A 2,530-nucleotide genomic window follows, 5' to 3' on the forward strand; every position below is an offset into this window, starting at 1 on the left:
GGGTTCGAACAAGAGAGCGGGCAAGTCCTCATCGACCGACGCGCGTCAGCCCGGGCCCTCCACAAGCTCATGTTTTACACAACCGGGCCCTCGTCGAGCAATGCGAGCCTCGTCTTTCTCCACTCCAAGCGGCTTCTCTACGGCGACAAGGACCTCTTCCGGTTCGCTTGGCTCAACACGTCGACGCCGTACCACTTTATCCTCGAGCCGCCGGCGTTCGCGGGCGTGTACCGCTGGTGGCTCACCAAGTTTTGCGGCCTCAGCATCATCCAGTTCGACATGTCCGGTCGCATGACGTTCCTCCACCGCAACATGGCCAAGCTCAATGGCGACCCGCGTCAAGTGCCGGTCCTCCGTGATATTGCGCGCTTCAACACGACAACGTACAATGCGAGTGAGCACTACAAGGTCGAGTGCAAGGGCCGACAGCTCGGCGGCAAGCTCTGCTGGGGCTTCAAGTGGCCTTTTGTCCCTTATGATGTGACACCGATGGGCGACGACCACCGGATTCGGCGCGTCGAAGCCCAAGTGCTGCGGTTTGCGATCGACGCCGGCACGCTCGGGCGGCTGCACCATCTGTACGACAACGACCCGCCGAGCGGGTGGTACCAGCTCGACTTGGTCCTCGGGCTTGGCACGCTCTCGGTTGTCGCGTCGTTTGCGTACCGCTGGGTCGGGTGTCGCCGGCCGCTGGGTCGGTTGTTGTCGCAGCTTCTTATATAACGACCATGCTCGTCTTCTTCACGCTTGGCTCATCATCGGATGGCCGATCTCGAGACTCCTATGAACCAAGCAGCATCGCGTGTTGATCACCGCCCAACGAGCATCAATAAGTTACGAGAGCAGCCCCGATTGGTCGTGTACTGCCCAAGTGCCATCTCGTGCCACGTCATTTTGCTCGACGGTCGCCATGTCCAGTGTGGAATTCCCCGGTTTTCTTACTTTTAACGGTAAAAACATGATGTTTACGGTATTTTGGAGGATCGTTTTGTGGCAAGACGTGAGCCGACGGCGCCGCCACAGGGCCCATCGCGCCATCGGCCGCGGCCATGGAGGCCTTCCGCGCCGTCAAGATGAAGCGCCAGTTCCGCTACGTCTTCTTCCGCATCGACGGCGCGTCGATCGAGGTCGACAAGTCGGCGCCACCGGCCGCGACGGCCGCGGACCTCTGCGTGGCGCTGCCGCATGCCGACTGCCGATATGTCATCTACGACCACGAGGCGACGCTGCCCGATGGGCGCAAGACGTCGAAGCTCTACTTTATTCTCTGGGCGCCGGCGACCTCCAACCCGCAGGCCAAGATGGCGTATTCGTACGCCAAGGGCAACTTCCGCGGCCAATGCGACGGCTGCTTTGACTTGAACGCGAGCTCAGCGCGCGACGTGGAGTTGGGCGTGGGTCTCGTCTCGGCCGACGACGACGACTCGGAGAGCGACTTTGAGTAGGCACGGCCAAAGCCAATCACACCCTCTAACTATAGATCTGTGTTTGACACGAGCCATTGCGTTGCTAATCGTGGTGCTGGTACGTGGCTCAGCCGTCGTGGGTCCGCAAGGACTCCAGTCTCTTCTGCCATCCCTCACCAAGTCGACTCCACGGCCTTTAATGGCGCCTCTCACCAGACGACATTCCGATGGAGTTTGCTCGTCGCCGAGGCGCGAGGATGATTGCTGCAGTGCCTCAAAGGGAGCTTCCATCAGCAACCATACCGGTTTCCTGATCTAGAGATCGAGACAACGATCTCTGGCACTAAACCGCTGCAAGAGTCACCCGTTGTCCGCTTCGGCGGATGAGCTTCCGAAGCACGTTCACTGCCGCCAACACATCTGCTCGGTCCCAAGATGAATGACGCTCTTCACTCAAGACGACGTGATGTGACCGCTGGTCGCATGCAGTGGTGGGGCACTGGGTGTGAACCTAGCCCGGCATCACTACTAGGCCGGGACAAGGCGACGTGTGTTTGCACGTTTCGTCCAACGAGAGAAGCTTTGGGACTGTACAGTTTGGTCAACTCGATCATTTTCTGGTCGTTCGAACGTCGACCAGTGATTGATTTTTGGGGTCTGTGCCCACCGAAAAACTTGTGCCTTGCGATTTGTTCGATGGTTTTGCCCTAAACCTGTTGGGGGTGTTCCATTGGTTCGATAACTCATTTCAACAACATGTCCATAGCTGGATTCAACATGAAGAGATTTTAAAAGGGCGCGGAAACAGGCAGCCAATCACATCGCGCTATGGGCTGAAAAGATACACGATTTCGATTCGCCAACGACCTATTGTCAACACTCTACAATGTATACCCCAGTTCCGCTTTGGCACTAGCTATGACAACCTTCGATCCCATGCATGGCCAACTCACGTTCAGTGGGCTCGACGACGCGGTCGCTGTCTTCCGCGAGCGCCCGGACGACTGCTCCCTCGGTCCGCTCCTCATCGGTACTGCGATCCCGCTCCAGGCGTGGCTCCAGAGCTGGCTTCGTCAAGACTTCAAGTTTGTTAGCTTCTCCGAGGTCTTTCTCGGTCCACTCAA

General features: G+C 58.2%; 1 protein-coding gene across 1 annotated transcript; it reads left to right on the forward strand.

The window, feature by feature from the left end:
• Positions 1-69: 69 nt before the first annotated feature.
• Positions 70-1,445, forward strand: SDRG_09348 (hypothetical protein; the record flags this gene model as incomplete). The annotated part of the gene is made up of 2 exons (XM_008615274.1): positions 70-694; positions 1,024-1,445. 2 exons carry the CDS (start codon positions 70-72, stop codon positions 1,443-1,445), a joined length of 1,047 nt encoding a protein of 348 aa, XP_008613496.1.
• Between the last annotated feature and the right edge of the window lie 1,085 nt (positions 1,446-2,530).

The sequence above is a fragment of the Saprolegnia diclina genome (assembly GCF_000281045.1).
Source record: "Saprolegnia diclina VS20 unplaced genomic scaffold supercont1.30, whole genome shotgun sequence".
Taxonomy (NCBI): Eukaryota; Oomycota; class Saprolegniomycetes; order Saprolegniales; family Saprolegniaceae; genus Saprolegnia; species Saprolegnia diclina.